Here is a 20,046-nt window from a genome sequence, read left to right as displayed (position 1 = left end):
ACAATCTAAACAGGGGAAAGGGCACCCGGCAGACAGACAGCCGCCTGAGGTGACCCAGGAGTGCACAGTTGCTTGCTTGCTGAGAAAGGCCTCTTTGTCTCCCTGCATTAAGCCTGCCCATTTTGAGTGAGATGCAAAACAAATGCAAGAAACCAAACTGTATGGCCTTGATGACATTCTTCTGTTTCTTGGCATTGGTTTGTTGTGCTTAGAAAGGCCTTGAATGTGTGTATCTCATCCCCAGGCAAAACAGAGATATTTGTGCAGCTGGATTGAAGTTCCCCTCTCCCTTATATACAGTCTAGGGGGTGGAGAGGGTGTCTGAATGCTGGGCCACCAGGTGAGAGACAAGATACAGATACTCAAGTTCTTCATCTGTGTTTAGGAAAGAGTGAGGAGCAAAGGTGGGGAGGAGACCTTTAACCATCACCTACCCCCTTATCAGCAGCTGTTGTCTGCCAGTATTTGTATTGCTTCCCTCTTCCCATTTAGATTACAGTTTGACCAGTGTGACCAGTATTTTCAGACCTTATTTTAAACACAGCTAACACAACTCTTGCTTTGGTTGAAGCTCTGCTGTGTCCACGAGTATCTCTCAAACTGACAGGAGAGTGTTTCTTATCGGTTGTAGAGAGATAGTCTTTCCAAAGTTCTTGTACTTCACCTGGATATGTGCAGGTCCTTTTTGTTGTGACAAGGTTTTACCACTTTGATAAATTACTCCTGCCGTAGGGTATAGATAACAAGATAAAATAGACTTCACTTCAAGTTACAGCTGGTTTTCTTTTCAGACTGTATCTATTTCTGTGCTGACAAAATGGTCAGACTGTGGACCTTGAAGTTGTAAGACTGAATGTGAGATACCAGTTCTGTGCTTCCCTGAGCTTTGATAACATTCAAAAGTTTGGATCCATCTTGACTTCCATAACTACCAAATGCCTATTTGGTAAAATACTTTTCTTGAATGGCATGTCCCATATCTGTATGCAGCTTGGCACTGTTTGGTGGGGCTGTTTTGTGGGAACAAATAGCTTCCTACTCCTGCAGTGGGTTCAGATCCAGCCAAGAGACATGTTGGGTGATGTAGCAGTCCTGGCTGCTGTTAGTGAAAGGCAATTCTAGCAAAGTAAATGCTTATTTCTTTTAGTTGCACCCTGCTTTTGTGTCTGGTAGTGACAACCTCTGAGCCCATTGGCATGACAATAGCTTTGGTCACTTTTGGAAATTTGGGACTGTGTGGGCTCAAAACCTTTCATGAGAAGGCTAAGCCCCATATCTGATCTCCAATCCTGTGTCTTACACAGGAAAATTCCAATTTCCGTTTAACTGAGGAGCTTTATAAGTTAAACACCAAGCCTCTTTAGACTCTCTTCTTTCTTTGTTACTCTCGTGTTCATTCCCATTTCAGCTCCCTGAGGGGAAAACCAAATGTTATTTGCAGTTCATTGCTGTGTGTTACATTTATTGCTCCTGTCTTGCTCTCTTTCAGAGCATGAACCCAACCAACCAACTCCTTATCAGTTTGACAGGCTGTGACTGTTGTCCTGGTGACCGGTATAGTTGCACTATCACCATGTACAGAAGGCAGAGAAAGAGATGCCTCAATGTGTGGGTGTAGCTGTGCATGCACATGACATGCCAGGAAGTCACTGGGATACGTGAAGATAAGATCCAAGTCCTGGGCTGTGTATATGAAAGATGAAGCAAAACAAAACGGAGAAGCATGCGAAGTTAATAGCTGTGAGAGAAGAAATGAGGCTGTGTGTGGGAGTAGCAAATGCTCTGCTCTTCTCAGCATCTGATCTATGTGCCCGTAACTCAGTGCAGTTGTATTTCAGAGATACTTGCCCGCCAGCCTGCTGTCTTTTTCTACCCACTCCGTTTCCTCCATTTCTTACTTAGGTTTATGGACACGAGAAAGAATAATGTTAGTAACACTTATGAGTCAGGTTTTCCATCCAGACACACAATGCTTAACCCATTCATACACATGTCCTTGCACAGCGCCAACTCCAGTTCACTAATTACTCACATGAATCAATCAGACTGATTTTTGCAGTGCCCTGTCACAGATTATCTCCTAGGTGTTAACAGAAAGCCCTGCTTTGAGCAGCATATGATCCAAATGGATGCCAAGGAAAAACAGATGGAAAGAGATGGGTAAGAGAGCACAAAGATATAGTGAGATACCATTACTCAGCACATAGGCAACGGTGTCAGCACACCAGCTGCCTAATGCTTGGGACAGCTTTTGCAGGCTACCTGGTGTGTTCTTGTTTTAATGTTGGCTGGTTCATGTAAATGTCATCAGCTTTCAGCCATTGAAGAAAATGTGGGATGGGCTAACCTAAAAAAAAACGTATCCTGGCCTGTACAGGCTGTATGGTATTTAGGGGATAAGAACTTATTCAGCTCTTCTACAGGTGAAAGGATTGTAGAAAACCTGGCAGTTTCTGTCCTGAGTGGGGACAGCTTTAACCTGCTGGGGTGAAAGTGGGGCACAGCCCAGGGGCTCGTGTTCCATGTGTGGTGCTGTAGCTGTGGTTGCTATGGGGAGGGAGTGTCTTGTTAATCCCCAGCCCAGCTAATCTTCCATAGCTAATTGACAATTGAATACATTTCATTTATTGTAAAGTCTGGGCTTTCTGGACACTCATTACCAAGTATAACTCCACAGTCATCAACTGAGTTCTGCACTAGAAGCAAAATCATCTACTGCAGAATGAAGGGAAGACATGTCTGATCTGCTGCCTGTCTTGTTTTGCTGGTATATCTATGCTCCCAGCATTACTCTTGCCTGGGTTTGCTTATCTGTGACCTCCAGAGGCCTTGCAGCAGATAGGATGCTGTGCTAGACCTGCCAAATCTCTGCTCACATCTGTGTATTCCAAACAGCCTGCTTGGGGGGGCATTTCAGTGGCACACATTGCAGACAGGAGCTGATGCAGCAGATCTGTCTCCTCCAAGGCAATGCTTCAGGGCAGGCTGTGTTTCAGGGGTGATCAGCAGGGAGAAGGAATAAGCCTGTGAACAACAGACCCTGTCCCAGGACTCCTGGTGGGATGTACCACATCTGAAGGATCAGAGTTCTGATGACTAATGAGAAGAGGTTTAAATATGTTGTGGGATGGAGCTTCTGTCATATAAAATTCATGGTGCTGGCAGGCCATTCTTAATAAATAATTACCCTCTCCGAGGAAGACACATCTTCATTTCATGCTTGTAAAAAAACAGAAGGGAAAAAGGGATATTTAAAGAATAAGTCTGATGTGATTTTGAACTTGCTCTCCCAGCAGCTTTGTACTGGAATGACACATGAACGTTCCCATGAGGAAAGGTAGAGTGAGGGGAATATTACTTTGGTGAGAGGAGGAGACAACTGGTGTTTTCTATTTAGCAGGAATAGAGGAGTTGCATTTCTCACCTCTGCAACACCTTCAGCTTCTGGGATGGCTCTGTGATCTTCAGAGACATGATCTGAGATGTGATCTTCAGAGACATCATGCACAGTGCTGGTGGGATACAGAGCAGGACTGCACAGCTCTCCTGTTACAGCACAGCTGACAACTCAGCTCCCACTGCACCTTTCCTTCTGCTTTTTGTTGGCCTGTGACTATTGTCCTGCACACATTAGTACTTCTTCTGTTACTAAGAACAGACTGTTTTCCTTTGGGCTACTCATAACTTCCATGGGTGTTGTGAATACTGAAATTTCTAAGATACTCATGAAAGTGCTATGTACCTTGAGCTAGTAAAACATGATTATGCAGCCCTTCCTTTGTAACATGAGTTCTTCCTCTTAAGGGAAGCCAGATAAATGAAGAAGAAGCTATTGTTTGTTGTTGTTGCAAAGGCCTCTTGAGCTAAATGGGACTTTGGCACTAACCACCAACTGCGTAATTTCAGGAGTGTGACTGAAATGGCTGGAAATCTGTTTTTGCTGCTAATGAGTACAGTGAATAATTGTTGTTTTCAGTTCTTTTTTAGGGCAAGATAATAAGATAGAGAATGCATGTGTCAGTGACTGATTAAGTATATGTGGATTAACTGATTCCCCCCAAAATACAGTTGCAGAAAATTCAGTGCAGCATCACATGTGAGCTATTGCAGGTTATGGGTAGCCGAAGTCATCTCTATGTGAGTATTACAAGAGGGATGGAAAAAAAATTGGAAAATTTGGGGTGTAAGAAGTTGTCTTCATAATGTTTGTCCCAAACCAGTGGTTTTCCTGGGAGCAATATTAGAAACATGTGGCATATCAATGTTAGATGATGGGGTAGTGAAGCACGGCTAAGCCTCCAGCCAACTTGTATCAACCAGGCCATTCCAGCTTTCAGAATATGCCCCATGTTCTTAAAACACCCCTGAGCATCCCTGAGTGTCATTATTCCTCTCTGTGTCTTAGACTCAGAGTTGAGTTCCCATGCTATGCTGTGTGTAACAGGGCCTGTCCTTTCCCTGTTCATTTGTGCTGCTTCTGTTTGCAGGAGAACCTGCTGTTACCTGCCATGCATGGAAGATGTAGTTTGTGTAACTCCATCTGCAGGCTGTACCTGGTGCTCTGTGGCAGCATGGTCTTGCTGGAAAAAGAAATGTTATTTAGACTTTAGAAGGTGAGTTGGATTTGTTCCAGTTGTCTTTGCCTGTGTTGATTCTTTTGAAGTTCTTTTTTCCTTTTGTAGGTACCTGGATGGTACCAGCTGTTACCTGAGGGAGGCAGGATGCTTGGGATGGGAGCTTCAGGCTTGAGATCAATTTCGAAGCACAGATGAAAGTAACTTTAATGAATTTTAGTGTCTGCAATATGTTGGTGGATTGCCAAAGAGGCACTTGAGACCCCCTTATTCTGGGGTAGCAGGTCTTGGGGAAGAGACAGAGACAGAAAAGTTGTCAGCAAACACCAGACTCTCACAGCCAGCTCAACCTCTTCCCTTTTTCTGTGGCAGGAGAAGATTGTCCCCATGCTTTCTTCCTCTCAGCAGCACATTCTGATGCTCCTTGTGCAGCTTTGAAACCAAGAAGCAGAGGTGTTTCCCAGCTGTGCAGAAGCTCTGGGCTGGTGGTGGTGTTCTGGGGAGGTTGGCAATGAGGATGCTATGTGGAACTTCCCTCCTGCTGAGGTGACTCACCCTAGCAAGCAACCTTTGCTGGTTCCATTGCACAATCTGCAGCCCATCATGGCCATGAGCCATCAGCCATACAGCTGACCCCATACCTCACAGATCACATACATCTGTTTTTTTTTCATGTGAGTGGAAAGTCAGAAAACCCTTGGGCCTGGAGATGGGTTCCTGACATTCTTTGTTGTGGTTAATTTCTGGAAATTCAGACTGTGGTTCATCTGTTCTGACGTATGCGTGTCAGTGCCTGAGCTACTCATTCTTAATTCCTTCTGCTGCTGATGAAGAGAATGAGGCAGTGCTGGTGTGCTGCTTGACTGGCCTGTTTTAGATATCTGCATTCATTTGAGAGGAAGGACACTGCCTATTCCTGTGTAATTTTTCTGCTTATAGAAGCAATTTGGATTATCCACAGAGATGTAAATTTCTTCACACTGGCCATGCAGTTAGTGGAAGGACTCACCTCCTCAGAACTTGAATAGTCTGATGACTTATGCACTGGGCAAAAACTCTGGATTCCCCAGACAAGACAGGTGAAAGCCAGGCAAGTAGAGATCTGGACACAGAAGGTCCTGGCTGTAGGGGCCCTGTCCCCTGGCTTTTGTCTGATGGATATCTGTCAGGGTTGTGACCACTAACCTGCTAAATGAAAAGCTGGTGCAAGATTTTGGATTTGACTTGTTTTGTTTGTGCCCAGGAGGTAAGAAAAGCTCTCAAAAAATAAACTTGAATCTCTGGACAGGTTTTTTTTTCACTGAACTGGGCTCACCTGCTGACTTTTATCTGTTTGCTGAGATCCTGGGTATATCCTTTCAAGAGTTATGAAGACATGCATTTCCTATTATCCATCCAACTCTGCCTGATTCCCCATCTCCCATAACCCTCAGCATTTTTTCTGCTTCATATCCTCATGCCTTGTTACCTGTGTCACTATCTTGCTTTTTCATATTCTGTCTGTGCTCTTGTCTGGTTTCATTTGCTCATTGCTGCCTGTGCTTTGTTTCACTGACCGCCAAGGCATGCAGCCTGCAAGGTCTCTCAGAAGTCTCAATTTGCTTTTTAAAAAGAGGCCCAAGATCTCAGCAGCCTACCCAAAGAACTAAAAAAAACAAACCACCCCAAACAAGACAGACAGGAAAATATACAGTGGATCTTTCTGTGTGCTCATAAATAAAAGTCAGACAATCACATGCTTTTCTAAAAATAACACTCTTAGCAAGTGTTTTGGTAGGAATAATACTGACCTAGTTTGCAGGTTGCCCACGTGCAAAAAAAAAAAAAAAAAAGTTGGTGAGGAAAACCCATTGCCTGACAGAGTATTTGCATTTGCTGAACCAGATTTGAATTAAGAGGTGGTCAAACAGCTCTTGTAGTCTCTTCTCTGGGCAATACTCTCAGGCACAAGGTGTGACTCTTGAGGATTTCCTGTGCAGGGCCAGAAGCTGGACTCCTTGGAGTATGATCCTTGTGGGTCCCTTCCAAAATTCCATGATTCTGTGACTCTTGGTGGCCTCTCTGGAGGTTTCAGAGGAGAGGGGCTCAGGAAATGCTCACCGGCAGCATGGCCCACAGCAGTCACTTGCCTTCTCTATGGGCTGGATGTGTAAGTTGCACCCATGTGGTACAGTCAGTGAAGGTCCACATAAGCAGAAATCCTCTTCTGCAGCCTCAGTCTGGGATATTCATGTCTGGAGAATGGGCAGGACATCTCTGTGATCTGTGGACCTGAATTTGTGTATGTGAGTTTAGCTTTCTGTCTTTGTCTGTGGCACAGATTGAAAGATTTTTGTGTTGAAGGAAATGACCCTTGACTGCCCAACTCCTACCCGCCCCACAGACTCAGTCTGTGCCCCTGTCCTTGTCCCTGTTGCCTGGACTGCAGCATGGTCCTAGGGCAGGAGCTGTACCTTGGGGCATATGAGAGAGTCATCCCTGTCTGCCAGCTCCTTCTTGTCCCTTCTGAGTGGATATTGTTCAAGTCTTGGCTGGGACCTGGAACTGTTCTCTGTGGGCAGCTCAGCATCAGTGACAGCAGTGACAGCTGCCATCAAGGGCTGGTATTAAGGTAGCATCCCTCACAGTGATGGACACTCTTGGATTTCCTGGAAATAACCCTAGGAGATCACTGTTTTTTTGAGTATTAATGGTTATTATGCAAGATTACTGAGATGGACATGTGCAGAGGCCTGATAGGATCTCAGGGAGATGAGGGCAAAGTGGATCAGCAGCAAAGGCTGGATGAAAAGATCCTTTCCTCAGGGCTGCCTGCTTCCTGCCCCCTGAGCCTACCATTATCTTTACATTATTGAATGCCACAGGACATGCTTCCCCAGTGTTGGAGAGCAGAAGGAGAAGTATCCTGCATGGCTCACCAGCAGGACATGGCATTGCCTTATTGAGACTCCCTAGGTTCCCAGGGCTGATGGATGTGCTGAGCCTGCAGCTGGATCCCACCACCTGGCAGTGCAGGCTCAGCAGCCCTCTCTGGCCCGTTGGTGAACCAGCAGCCCCTGATGCCGGCAGGAGCTGCTCCGAGCTGCCAGGAGCAGCAAGCTGGCTGCCCTGCTGTGTGCTCCTGTCCTCCACAGCCTTGGCACATCACAGCCTCTCCACAGCCGTGGCTGCCTGGCCTGTCTCATGTTCTGCAAGGAGGGCTGTAGCCCTTTCCAGACTCTGAAATGAGAGCAGAAGTGTGCCAGGGAGTGTTCTGTGGGGATATTAATAAAGTTTTTATAGCAAACGGATGCCATTGCTTTCCCTTAAGATCATATCCTCTTCCTTATTTTTCCCATCTCTCATGATAAGTGGTACATGAATTTCTGACTCTGAGCAGCCCTGATGCTGGGAAATGCTCTCATTCAAGCAGAGAATCTAGGTCAGCTGCTCATAAGAATAGATCAAGCCTTCATTGAATGCAGTGGACAGACCTTCAGTTGGACGGGTTTTTCCCTGGCTTGTTTTGTTCATAGTGAGCTCCAGAAGTTGACAGTCATTTTGTGGACAGCAGGCTCAATGCAAGCATTACTGAATCAGTGCATCATAGGGAAAAATTAATACAATGAGGTATTAACTGTGATTTAAAATTTTTTTTTTAACCTAAGATAGGGCCCTCAGTAATGAAGATCTGTATCTATGGTCAAGAGGATCTGATTTGGAAGAACATATATAATAAAAATGGAGTTTGAACTTTTTCTCTGATTTTGCACCTATAAATAACTGCTCTTACATATGGCATCTAATTATTTAATTGTATATGCAGATTAGAAAGTCATTTACATGCTGTCATCAATGACAGCAACTAATAGCACTGGCAGTTATTTCCAGGAACACATGGTAATGCCAAAGGTTTTAAATATTAGTCGGTATCTGCCATATATCTCAATAACTCTCCCCATCTCCTCCTTTCAAAAATGTTAGAATAAATTAATAATCACAAGGAGCATCTGCTTCTTCTTGAAGCTAGTTGCAGAAGATTTGTTGTATTATATATTTTATTTAAAATTGTAGTCCATCTTGGAGTTCCTGATTTATCTGGCTGTGATGGCTCCTTGAGACTGAGAAGGAAGAGGAAAGAAAATGTTAATATGTCTTTTTCTCCATTTTATTTACATATACAGAAGGTGAGGGAAGGCAGTTGCAGACATGAAAGACTCAGGTCCCACTAGTATGAAGTGTGATCCACAGACATTTTTATCCAGAAGATATTTAGCAGCTATTTAGCCTTGCTTTTGTATATACTAAATTGTTACCCATGGTAAGGTTAACAGGAACCAGGGACAGGGAGTGCCCAGTTCATCTTCTTGTCCTCATCAACAAAATCGGTGCAGTCATCTTTTTCCTGATGCAAAACAGGTTTTGAGCATGACAGCTTATATTTTTGCTGCCATTTTACATGTTTTGCCCACAGGTGTAAGGTATACTGAACTCTGAAGAGTGGGGTAGCAGCCAAGGACACCTCAGTGAACATAAACCTTTATTGTGCTTGGATCTCCACATTAAAACCTTATGCAGAAAATACCATTATTGACCCATTTATTCAAACAGACAAACTCCAAGGCAGCTGCCTGAAAATCCAGTGATTCTGTGCTGTGTCAAGATCAGCTGTGTTCACTTGGTTTGCAGTTTGTGTGATTTTCAGAGGTTTTTGTCTCCAAGGCATTTGTTGTCATGTAGTCATGGAGTGTACAAACACCACGCTGCACCACTACTTCCTGCTCACTAAAGAGATGTGTACAGCTAAAAGGCTGAATTTGAAACAAAATGAATTTGTCAGTTACTTAAATTCTTTGTTGCAATGTGGCCTTAATGATCTTTTAACAATCATTTTCAAGAATGGCTCTTGGCTTTTGACAACCAGTAAATAAGAGTGCAGGAGATCTAAGGTCCTAACAGTGCAGATAACGTGCTTGTCCATGATGGGGAAAAAATAGCCATTCCTCTTTAAATTTGCTCAATAATTTAGAAACATCCTTCCAAGTCACCTAATTTTGGTTCCTCGAGGACCACATCTTCCTGCTTTGCAGGGAGAATCTTTCTGTGAGCGATGAAGGCGGCAGAGTGGCTGTGACGGAGGCAGCAGGGGAGCAGTGCCAGAGTGCTGGCAGTTGGTGCTGTGCAGCTCTCGGGAGCTGGGGAGTGTCTCTGGATCTTTATATAGCACTGCCTCTACTCTGCTGAGATGTGGGAGGCATTGGAAAGATGAGATACATCCTGATACTGACAGCAGATGCATGCATTACAAATACTCTTCCCTTTCCTTTACCTTGCCTGTTCCTGATGCTTCCAGGTTTTGCCCACCTCTTGTTTTCTTGGTATTTCTTTCATTCCTGTAAGACAGGAACGGGTCTGAAAATGTTGAAGACCCTGAGGCAGCTTCCACATCATGAAACAGTGCTGAATTTTCTAGTGGCATTTCTCTTCTAAATGCTATTCTGGTTTTGGAAGAAAACCCAGTGATGTAGTGTAAATGTTTTATCACCATGTATTTGGGAAGCCTGCTTTATTCAGCCTGAACTGATGCTAATAAAAATTTAATGCTTCTCTTTGTGCTCATGGAGAGTTCCTCCCCAGGGTATTTTTCTGAAACAGTTTCAGAGGATGATTGGTTCTCTCCTAGGACCCTTTTGGGTGCCTCTTGCTGCAGCAAATCCCTCACTGTAGCTAGCAAGCTCCCGTGCTAAGATTGCAAAAATCTTTCAAAACAGACCTTTTAACGGTGTGATTTGGCACCTTGGATATGCTGAACTTTTCCAGGGCTAGTGGCTAAACCAGGTTACTGCTCACTGTGGGGTGGGAATGGAGTTTTTGCTCAGGTTGTCCAGAAGTGACAACAGGAGACACTTTGTGATGAACATTTCTGAAGATTAAGTGTCTATACAAAAGCTGATCTCTTTTCTTCTAACTCCTCTTCTAAATAACCTGTTCAGCTATACGGATAAGGGTCCTGAGTAGTGTTGTTAATATACACCACCCCATACTAATACATGTATTAATATACTGATATATTACTACATTACATATTTATATGTCAATGTATAATATAAAAATACATACTTATTTAAATATATTGATATATCAATATGCACCATACAATAGCTCCTGTGTCAGTGCAAGTGCATGGGGCATTCCTGCTTTAGTTTGTAGCCAGACACACTTGCAGTGAATGTTGAGGGGAGAAACAGCTGAGTTTTGATATTTTGTCAATAATGTGCCTGGCTCCTGTAAGAGGTCTTGGGGTGTCCTGGCCGCTGATCTGTAGATGTGATTTTTAGCTTCCAGATGGTGTCTGGCAGATGTGCCTGTGGAGCCATGTCAGTGCACTGGGGGTGAAACACTGAAGACTGGAATTTACACAATCACTGGCCTCTTGTGGCAGCAGAAGAAGCATGTAAATGATGTAATGTAGATTTTCAGTCCCAAATCTCTGCATATGCTGCTCTGTGTAGGGCCGTGGGTACAGATGTGTGTAGGAAGTTTCCTCTGAAATTGAATGTAAAGTTTTTACTGCTGCAAAGAATTGATGTAAAAATGCACAGAGGAATCTTGTTGATCTAAGGCAAATGAAGAGACTCAGAATTTTAGGCTTCTCTGTCCAAATGTAGATGGAATATTTATAATACAAACTTTCCCAAAAAAAAGACCCTCTGGAAAAAATCATGGATCATCTTGAAATGAGACATGGTAGTGGTTGAAGTAGTGCATTCTTCACCCCACTAGCAAATAATGTCCATGATTAATTTTTTTAAAAAGCTCTTTCCATTCCTAGGAGACCAAGGAGCATTTAAGTTGTATATTTCCTCTGGCAAAGCTGCCCTTGGAGCTTTCCTTGGATAACTTCAGATAACTCATAAGATTAGAAACCAAGCTGTTGGGTGACAGCTCTTCAATGTGACCAGACTGGCAGCCTGCAGTGCTGTGGTGTTTTATGTGGCAGAAAACTGTGCTGAACACTAAGTTGCTACTCTGAAAAGTATTGTTTCAGTCTTCTCTTGCTAAGTGGATCAGGTATTCTCAATGCAAGGAGTTTTAGGGCCACATCAAACACTTCTATTGCCTGACTCTTTACAGTTAATTTTTGCAATTTTGGGGATTTTGTGTTTTATTTATTATTGCTGCTATTGCCATTTTTGTCAAAAGAGGAAGCATCTTCCTCAAAGCAATGCTTGTTTCATTCTGAAAAGTAAAAACATAATTAGGCAAAATCCCCAGGAATTAGCTAAAAATGTTCTAAAGGAACAGCAAAGTAGGCTACTAATTAAGTGAAAATTGAGGTCAGTTCGAAATGGGGTTCTTACAATGAGAGGAAAAACAGACGCAGTGCAAAATTTTTATATCACATCCAATGAATGTTATGTTTCAGTGTTCAGGGCAGGGGAAGGAGCAGTATCCAATTCTTCGGGGAACTTATTCTTTGGGCTTTAGTGTAGTTGCTGAAAGTGCTGGGACCATGCAGCATCTCTGTCAATCCATCTGCCTGTCCTCTCTTCGTAAACCAAATTCCTCCAGTTTCAGATAAATCCAGAGAAGGACAGATGTTTCAGATTAACTCTTCCAAAATGGGATAAAAATAAGTGCCAGAGCAGAGAAAGGCTACTCAAGCAAACACACTCAGGAAGAGAAAGGAAGAAGCTTTCTTCTTTCCCTTTTGCTCCAAAATCAGTGCCATGTTTGGGGTGGCACAGATCTCAGGCAGTGAGAGTTTGCAGCCTGGGGCTGGGAATCATTCTAGGGAAGAAACTCTGTTTCATCTGTTGCTATAGGAGAGGCTGCCTGTATTAAATATTTGTGCTGCTTTATTTGCACATGCACACAGGTCATCTGGAGAGTACAGGGGATTTGGTGAGCACCAGAGGCAAGAAAACCATGTTTGTGTACCTTCCAACTGCGCTGCCGGGTGGAGCCTCTGATATGAAATAAAGGCTGAGTTCATGCTGTGTTCTCTTCCTTAGCCAGGGCACCGAAGGTCTATCCTCTCCTCAGATGTGGATGTTTATTAAGTGTAAGGATATACTATTTTGTGTGAGCCACCTTCTGCCAGTTTGGTTATAACTGGCTTTAAAACTGGTTAAAACTGACTTAAAATCCACTCTTGTGCATTAGGGCAGGGGATCACATGAATACAGAGATACATGCAACCTCTGGCTGTGTTGTCTTGTTTCATAAGGAAGTGGAGTTATCTTTAGGAAATAAGAATTAATGTATGCTTCTCACAGGACAATAAACATCTGACTGTGCACAGTAGGCAAAGTCACCTCTTGCATACAACCGTGATGGCAACACCAGCTGCAGTGTCAAATGTGAGGGGAAGGTACTTTTGTTTCTTTGTTGGTTTGTTTGTTTTGTATCTCTCCAAAAACCCCTACCTTGCTTGGAATAGAGACTTGCTCTTTGATTGCTGATGAAATCAAAGGTGCTGTGTGTGAGTGGAGGAACACATTGTCTGACTGCAATATAGCTTCACAGAGTGGTTTTACATCCTAGGAGTCCAACATCTTTCTGTGCCATACTCTGCACGTTTTATCATCATAATCAATATTCCTGTCTGCCATGTTTCATGCCTTTGGTTCAAAGTGGTGGAAAGTACCAGCATGTTCTGGAAATAAAAGAGGGAGGTGAAAAACCTCTCCAGATACTGCAATCCGCCTGCCTCTTAGGACCAAGTGTATTTCATATAACAGATGCTGCTGAACACAAAGTTTCCATTGTCTATGCCTGACTGTGTTCATGTAATATCTCTGCAAAGCAAGCAGGGGCATCACTGCATTGCTGGAATTGGAATATTAATGTAATTGGACTCTTGCAAAGTCATTTAATTTGTCATGCTAATAGTCTGACTTCATCCAATAACATGAAGACCAAACACCTATTGTTCAAGCCAGGCACACAATCCACTTGTTATGAACAGATTTTATCTATATAGGCAGAAGAATTAGGAAATAGCAAGATAAAGAGTTAAGTCAACAGGGAAACAATATAAAAATTTCTCCAAGATATTCACTTGTTTAATGGAAAATCCCAAAGACAAAGGAGTTACAGTTTTTCTGAGATAGGAAGACAGAGTCTCAGTGATGTGGGGAGGCTGTGGACTTTTCTAGGAGCTCCAGGAAATGAGGGAAACTCCTGAATGCTGAGGATGTTCCTAGGAGACAAATTGCTTCTCTTTCACAGTAAGCATAGTAAGGGTCATGGCAGGGAAAATGACCCTGCTAGGAAAATCCCACTGTGGATAAATGAAGGCATTGAAACACCAGGAAGAAGGAGCGGGCTGGCTTCCAAGAAATGGCTTTGGAGGAAGAAGAAAGTCATTTTGTACACCTGACAAAGGAGTTTGTTCAGAAGCAGAACTGTCCTTGTTCTTGGTCCTGTGTCCTTCTGGTTTCCTATTGCCCTTCTTTCCTTGGAATGGCTCCCCTTGGGTGAGCAGCTCAGGAGCCCATGGAAGGAGCAGATAAAATGTGGCTGTGCACCAGTTCCTTTGCCCAAACCAATGGTTTTGGACAGTAAACAATCCCCTTTGCATTATGGAAACTCTTTGTGAAAAACCTCTGTTCTAGTTTGATCGCGACACTTTTATGTAAAGGTGTATCTTCCCTGTGAGCTTTGCCTGTCTTGCCATAACAGCACCCATGGGAGCCCTGTGCTGGATGATGTTCCTAGAGACTCAAATAATTCCCATGTTTTAACTGCAGAATCTCAGCATTAGAGACAGAGGGGAGAGGCCTGTACCCCCTGTGTGTGCTGTTAAGGTACACATGCCCAGAAAAGCAGGCTGGCCTCTGGGCAGCTCCCTGGTGCCACGTCCCTTCCTGCAAGAGTGCATTCCCCCCGGAGACAACATCCTCCAACCCAAAGCCACTGTGGGCAGGGGTGCAGAGTGGGTGACAAGGGATTGCTGGGGCATCACTCCCTGCTGCTGCTGGGCTCAGCACCTTGGTCAGACTGACCATCCCCGCCCTGCTGTCCCTTCACAGGGGGCTCCTGGCTGCCTGCTGCTGGAGGCATGGCTGCTCTGCCTCTGCTTGCCCTCTCATCTTGGAGAGTGCCTGACATTCCCTTGATTGATGGATCAAGTGGTCCATGGAATAAGAGTTGGTCCTAGCCTCAGGATGTCAGTCCATCTCTGCTGTCACTCCCTGCTTTCCACAGGCTTGTATTGTATTCCCTTGAAAGAGGCTTTCTGGTAAAACACTGCAATTCCCACACATCATGCTGCCACAGTTTAGGGCACGATCTGCAATTGTAAGTGTGTTCAAAATCTGTGTACTGCAGAGAGTCTTGCCTTCAGGACTGGCACTTTGACATCTAATTTCCTTCCAGAGAGAAGTCTAGGGAAATGGTTTTTGTTAGAGACAGACTTGTTGGAAAAATGCTGATGAAGTGAAACATAAACATATTGTGTTAGAATTTTCATGGGAAAATATTGCTGAAGGGTTTCAGCATGCCTGGAATTTTCTCAGTACTGACCCTCTTACTCCATTTTGTATTCACATACTGTGCAGCTATAACATTCCAAATGAAACATTTTAACTTCAGCTGATTAAAAATTAAGGTCAAAATGGAATGTGTATAAAGCCTCTCAATTTTCAACTTTATTCACAAGCTTGGAAAACACTGTATTTTGCAACCTCAGTATTTCCTACTGGCAGCAGCTCAAATGTGTGACCACTGCTGGAATTTCTGTTTCTCTTTCCAAATGAAATGTATTTACTTCCTCCTCCCTATTGTTACTAATTAATCAAACAGCTTTGTGATAACATGCTGGTGGAATGAAGCACTGATAAAAGAGCCAGAACAACATAACATTTATGTGGTTTCCAAGAAGGAAATTAGTGGAATTTTACTATCATAAAAATGTAGAAAATCTTGGAAGAAACTGCAGGCATTAAACCCAGAAATATGAATTAACATACTTGAAACAGTCTAGATGATGTGTGGAAAAATCACCCCTTAAATTCATACGCCTAAAATCATTGTTGCATAGTGCACGGTTTTGAATCAATACAGCTTGTGATGATTAATAGAAACTGTCCTCAGCTGATGAAAATCCTCAAGTTTTTTGATTTAATCTTTATAATAATGGAATGGAGAATTAAACCCAGCTTGTAATTGTCTTGCAAGAGGGGCATGATAAGAACAGCATTTCAACTCCTCTCCAAGTTCTCAAGCAATGTATGGACTTAAAAGAAATCTATTTTAAATGCAAGCTCCTGGATTTAAAGGATACTTTCTGTGGAGGAATTTTTTCTGTGGTTTATGGTCAGAATCTTTAGCAGCCCAATGTGGATCTCGTGCTAAGCAGACACAAACCTCCTTTTTCTTCACTTGTGGATATTGGCTGGTGAACTGATCCATGTGTGTGCATACATGTATGGACACACACACACACACTCACATGGTGGATTGCTCCAATATGATGCTGTTTATATCCATGTGTGTGTGTGTATAAATTTAAAATAATACGTAATAGTGTACATAGTTGCTGGAATATTGCACATTCCAGAAGGCTGAGATTGTTCTTATCTCCTCTGAAGGGTGTTATTAGAACATGGAAACCAACACCCATTCTCTGGGCCTTTACATCCCTGGTGGCTGGCACTAGGCTTGCAGGGAGGTCAGGGAAAACTTGGCTCCAAACCCAGATGTGATCTCCGTGCCAAAGGAAAGCTCAGGTGCAGCCTGGGCATGCAGGGTGGGTGGAAAAGGATGTGTGCTTCATAAAAGTTGTTACTAATCAACTCCCTTAAACAGATAGGATTGTCATCAAGATAACTGGCAATGCAGGGATATTTTAATAGTTTAGAAAATGCTAAAAATCCCCCCGGCTTTCCCCCAGTGGTTGTGGTTAGATTATGTGTGAGGTTTTTGACATTATTTACCCAGAAGAGGGAAGGATTACATAATAGGGCTGCAAGCCTATAAAAGTGTCCTCACTTGGCACAGACAGGAACCAGGTTAGACTTTTTCAAAGGCAGTTGAAGCCTGTAGCTGCTCAGAAAAAAAATAAGTCAGAAGAAGAGAGAACTTCTCTAGGAGATAGACACTAAGATTACTTTGTATAGAACTGTTTCTCATGTTTTCTTTTGATATTATTCCCAGCTGGACAGAAAGCACTTGAATCAGCTTGGATCATGCAGAAGAGAAAGCATTCCTGGGCAGCCTTTGTGGGAGGAGGCAACAAGAAGGGGGAGAAAATGGCTGGGGAAAATGCAAGAATACTGCCCAAGGCCACACAGGAGGAGAGAAAGAAGCAGGAGGCAAAAAGGAAAGGGAAATTGAAAACTTTGGCAGGCAAATTGCTGAAGACTGTGGTTGGTGGGAAGGAAATGGTGGAGAAGGCTGGTGCTGAGGATGTGGCAGGGAATTTGCTGAAGAGGCCAAGCAGTAGGAAAGGAGTGGAGAGAGGGACGCCTGCAGGTAACCTTGAAGTTATCTCTGGGTCCAGGCCTGGATCTTCTTTGCCCCTCCCATCCTTCAGGCTCTTGTTTTTCATCAGCTTCTGGATTAGGTGCTTTCCACTCTCCTCCTCCCCATCCTTCACCTGAATTCTTGTCCCTTCTGAGCTCTACACTTGCTACTCTGGGCAGTTCTATATTTCACTTTTTATTTGCTTCACAAATGTTTCTCTTTACTGTTCTTATTTTTATCTCTGCAAAGACTCCTGATGTGTCTTGTGAGAATGATGATGTATGTGTGGCTGACACCCCAACCATGTGACTGTGCTGTTCCTCCACAGATGGGAGGGGGAGGTGGGTTGCACACAGCCTGGCTGTGCCAATTAAACATTTCCCATGTGTTGCATGTATTGAGGCAGGATGGGTGCAGCTTGTAGGCCCCTCCTGAATAACTTGCCAGTTGTTTTACTGAACATCCTTGCATCAACCCTTCTCCATTTAATGTCATGTTCCTCCCTCCAGTCCTGTTTGATTTAATTCTTACTTCACATATGGGATGCTTTCATAGAGGAAAGATAGGAAGGATGTAGACAAAACATAGTGGAAGCTCATAATCCTTTCATTCTTCACTCTACATCCAAAGTTGTATCCTGAATTATTTAAGTCCCGCTGCTTCTGGCTTTACTTAACTTTCCCTGAATTCTCATCAAGTTCGATTTGTCCTCTGGGCTCTGCTCCAGATACCTTTGGCAAACCTTAACCCTTCATTGCTCAACCTTGTAATCTATAAAATACATGGAGAAAACCCTGCAGCAATGTGCATCTGTTGTGAGAGTACATTTAACTCTTGCTGGTTGACTGCATGTGCTAGGTGAGATACACTGGAAACAGGCAGCACTGAAAATTTTCTTTCCAAGGGAGCTTGCAGCACTTTGGCCCTTCCAGGGTTTCTGTAGAGGAGGCAGAGAGTTCCTTCCAGGCTTGGCTTTCAGCTGTTGGCTTGTTCAGAAGATGCTCCTTTTCTTCTGGAGAGAAGGTACACTTGTTAAGGAAGAGTGTAATTAATGAACCTTCACTGCTCACATGAGGAGGTCTCCGGAATGATGGCAGAAAGCTGCAGACTAATCTGCAGGCTTGGTTAACCTGGAGGAAAAAGGATGAAAGAAATTTAGGAACAAAAATGTGCTTGCCCTGAGGAAACTGAGAGGTGCTAGTGCTAGACATTAAGTGGGCTGATCTTGAGTAGATCCTGAGGAATTCTGGAATAGATATAAACTAGATACTTCATAACTTGAATATTAAAGTGATGGTCCTGTAGATAAGTGAACAAACAGCAAGTTGTGTTCTTATTCTGTTGCAGAGGAAATCATCTGCAGATTTATTGAGCAAGGAAAATTTTTGGAAGCTTGTGATCAAATTCATAATCTGGAGCATTCTGGAAATGATGGTTTGAGAAAGTCTGAATCACTTTATGTGCTGCTGGCTGAACGAATGTGGACTGTAGTGGGAGAAGCACTCAGTGGAAGTGATAGGATGCTCCTGGAGCCATTGCAGTCAGTGGGGGAATCACTGAAGTGGGAGAAGCAGAAGGAAGCAGAGCGGCTTGGCAACGGCCTAGAGACAGATCCTGTTTCCACCTGGAGCCCAAACTTCTGGAGAAAAGATCTGGAGGAAAAGCTAATTCAGTACATGACAGCCCAGATTCCCCCGTTTGCTTCCTCTAGTGACACAGATGAGACTGCACTAAACCAGCACCTGAGTCAGCTGGAAACGAAGTTTCTCCCCAGCCTGGAGCACAGCAGTGATGTCTTCAGGGATGCAGGACTGCTCGTCACCTACGCCCGCTGCTGTCACGCCTCTTTGTGTTCTCACCTTGCCACACTTACTGACAGTAACTGTTTCAGCTTCAGCCAAAGCCTTTTAATTTATGGATGGAGCATTAAAATGTACAAAAGGTATGTCTGAAGGACTTTTTTCCCTACATTTTTCTATATCTCTATTTTTTTTTTGTTTCTGAGAGCAGTCCCTGCTTCCTGATAACACAGTGATGATCAGGACTCTTGCTGAGTTTAAATTTGCCCACTGCCTCTTTTATCTTCTGTGCTCTCAGAAGCAGAGCCTTTTTTAATTGCAGTATTGCCTCTTTCTAAATCCTTAATACCAGATTCATTGATTTACCTGAGGTGGGCAGATTTTTTTTCTGCTGGACTGCTGTTGGACATGCACAGTTTTCTGATTTATTGAACAATTTCTTTCCTTGCATCAAGCCTTTTTTAACAAGGTCCATAATACTCCAATTACCCCAGAGTAATTTTCTCTGGCCTTTATGTCAGCATGGTGCTCTATGGATTTCTCTTGTTTCGCGATTTTCTCTGGCCTTTATGTCAGCATGGTGCTCTATGGATTTCTCGTTTCACCCTTAGTTCTCCCACTGCTTTATCTGGCTTGTAGTTTTCCCAGCTGTTTCTGTATTTCCTTCATTAGTGTTCAGATCACAGGAAAAACAAGGAACAGATCATTAAATTCCTGCCCAAGTCTGGGGAAACAGACATGGCTTTCTCTCTGAAGAGTCTCTCTGAAGGCACATCTGGGACCCCTTGGCCCAATGTGAATTCAAAGCCTATGGGTGTCATCAAAGCCTGAAACTTTCTTGTGATTCCTTTTATTATGGTAGATGAGGCGTTTGATTCTCTGTGTCCGTGGTTTAATTGCTATTTGGCAGCTCCAATCTACTTATGCCTAATAGTTCTTAGCCTTTTTGGATTATTTGATTGCTTTCATCCAAGCCCACAGCTTCTCTGTTCCTTGTATTAATTACACTTATAAACCCTTGATTAGCTCATTAGCAGTTCATCAGGTAGTCCCTTCACCCAGCCAGCTCCCGAAGGAGGGAAACAGTGTGGTGGGTACACCCTGACCTCATCAGGCGCATGGTAGATGTGGTCAGGAGGCATCCCTTTTACTGCTGCTTTTAAAATAGTAAAACTTTGGAGTAATGGATTTATTAAATATTGAAAACCTTAATGAAAGTGGAG

The 20,046-nt window shown here is 43.4% G+C and overlaps 1 protein-coding gene across 20 annotated transcripts in view; it reads left to right on the top strand.

Moving 5' to 3' along the window:
• LOC121358211 (exocyst complex component 3-like protein 2) overlaps positions 1-20,046 on the top strand; it is a 47,809-nt gene that overhangs the window by 7,428 nt on the left and 20,335 nt on the right. For 3 of the 20 annotated variants that reach the window (XM_041476198.1, XM_041476199.1, XM_041476200.1), the window contains exons 1-4: positions 2,167-4,613; positions 4,947-5,820; positions 16,716-17,033; positions 18,372-18,966. In XM_041476198.1, coding sequence (XP_041332132.1) covers positions 16,748-17,033; positions 18,372-18,966 — 881 coding nt within the window. In that variant the 5' untranslated portion in view covers positions 2,167-4,613; positions 4,947-5,820; positions 16,716-16,747. The other 17 variants (XM_041476190.1, XM_041476188.1, XM_041476195.1 and 14 more) reach the window with 14 other exon arrangements.

The sequence above is a fragment of the Pyrgilauda ruficollis genome, unplaced genomic scaffold (genome assembly GCF_017590135.1).
Source record: "Pyrgilauda ruficollis isolate IOZ18807 unplaced genomic scaffold, ASM1759013v1 scaffold38, whole genome shotgun sequence".
Classification (NCBI taxonomy): Eukaryota; Metazoa; Chordata; class Aves; order Passeriformes; family Passeridae; genus Pyrgilauda; species Pyrgilauda ruficollis.
The sequence above is the reverse complement of the archived record's forward strand: the minus strand, read 5'-3'. Positions and strand labels throughout refer to the sequence as shown.